This window comes from Chinchilla lanigera, unplaced genomic scaffold (assembly GCF_000276665.1).
Source record: "Chinchilla lanigera isolate Chin_1 unplaced genomic scaffold, ChiLan1.0 scaffold00201, whole genome shotgun sequence".
Taxonomy (NCBI): Eukaryota; Metazoa; Chordata; class Mammalia; order Rodentia; family Chinchillidae; genus Chinchilla; species Chinchilla lanigera.
In genome coordinates, this window is record NW_004955602.1 from 575093 (window position 1) to 576627 (window position 1535).

At 49.1% G+C, this 1535-nt stretch overlaps 1 protein-coding gene across 1 annotated transcript in view; it reads right to left on the reverse strand.

Annotated features, from left to right (window-relative positions):
- LOC102006523 overlaps window positions 1–1097 on the reverse strand; it is a 73734-nt gene extending 72637 nt beyond the window's left edge. Inside the window, exon 1 of the mRNA XM_013510077.1 lies at window positions 32–1097. Coding sequence (XP_013365531.1) covers window positions 32–1097 — 1066 coding nt within the window. The remainder of the gene's footprint in view (window positions 1–31) is intronic.
- Window positions 1098–1535: the final 438 nt, after the last annotated feature.

The window sequence follows — 1535 nt, forward strand, 5'->3', positions numbered from 1 at the left end:
AACATGTCATAAGTTATGGGAACCCCATTACGCTGGTTTTCTCTAGCAATCCTCTCACATCTATCCTGATAATCATTCTTCCACATTAAAAAATCCCCCGGGTCAAGACAAGCCTTGGCCAGGAGACTCCAATCATATAAAGTCATGCGCTCAACAGTGATTTGATCAAGTAAACCCAAAGTGTAAGGAGCCGTAGGCCCATATTGCTTATAAGCCTCTTTGATTTTTTTAATGAGCTTAAAATGCATAGGCTTATATTCAATTCTCCCATCAGAAAACATCATGGCAGGGTAGCATCCTGCGGGGGCAAAATGCTCCCCTTGTTCCCTAGCTTGCAAGAAAACTAGCTCCATTGGCGAGTAGGGCATTGGGGCAGAGGAATCTCCCCAAAAAACTCCTTTGCGATTAGGTGGAAAATTTGAAAGAAGGGGCATATTCGAATTTAGCCCAGTAGATGGCGGCAAAGGACCATCAGAAGTGACCTGTGAAATGTTACGCTCCTTTTGCAGTTTTATTTTTGATTTTGTTTCCTTTTCAGAGGGTTCCTCCTTTTCTCTAAGGAGGGTGCGAGCCGGGGGGAAAAGATCATTCCATTTATCTAAGAGTTCCCGATACACCTTGAGCGCATCGGAAGTCACAGGAGGGGGGTCAGGCTCGGAATCCGAGTCAGAAGTCCCTTCTGAACTTGCCTCCTCCTCAGTGGAAGGCATAGGGCAGTCACGATAACCAGACGATGGCCCCAAAGCAGAGAGTGGACAAGGGGGCTTCTCAGGTGGCGAATCATCTGAGGATGCCGGGAGGGCAGTAGCCCTTTCCCTTTCCAGATGGCCGGCTGCCTTTCTGAATGCTTGTGCAAACTGATTGCCCCGAGCAGGCTGGGAGGCAGAAGACGTCTCCCACAGCACTCTAAAAAGAACCTGTAGTGGCTCCTGGAGCTCCAAAAGAGTAGAGCCCTCCAGGAACCAAGGGTCAAGGGCATGTTTTGCCTCTAACTGTTCTTCCCGAGATAGAACCTCAGGTAGTTTAGGCACATCCAGGGCATCTCCAGGAGGAGATTTTTTTTTCACGTGCGGGGGTTTCGAGGGAGTGGCCTCCATTCGGAGCATGGGGCAGATATTACCCTGGATGGAAGAGGGGGAGAGAAAGGTGGAAGGGGGGTGTACAGGGTTAGATCGAGGGTGATTTTGCTCAGGGTAAGTGGAAGGGTCTCCCGGGATGACCTGAGTGTCGACCCACTGAAAAGAGACGGATGGCGAATCCTGGGGCAGATGAGAAGGAGCCAACAAATCAGACCTTTCGCCATCAGGAGTGGACTGATATAACTTAGAATGTATTGTCCCTCCAGTACGGCATACAAAACAGCGCAAATAAGGCACCAAATAGAAAACATATCAGCAAGAACACTCTCCGGACCATGTTCGGAAAGATAACCTGTGAGATCCTCCTTGACTCAATCCCAAGCGTCTACACGCAGAGTACCCTGAGAAGGGAACCAAGGGCTAGTTTGACTGATAAAGGTCAAAAAGCGCCTCAAT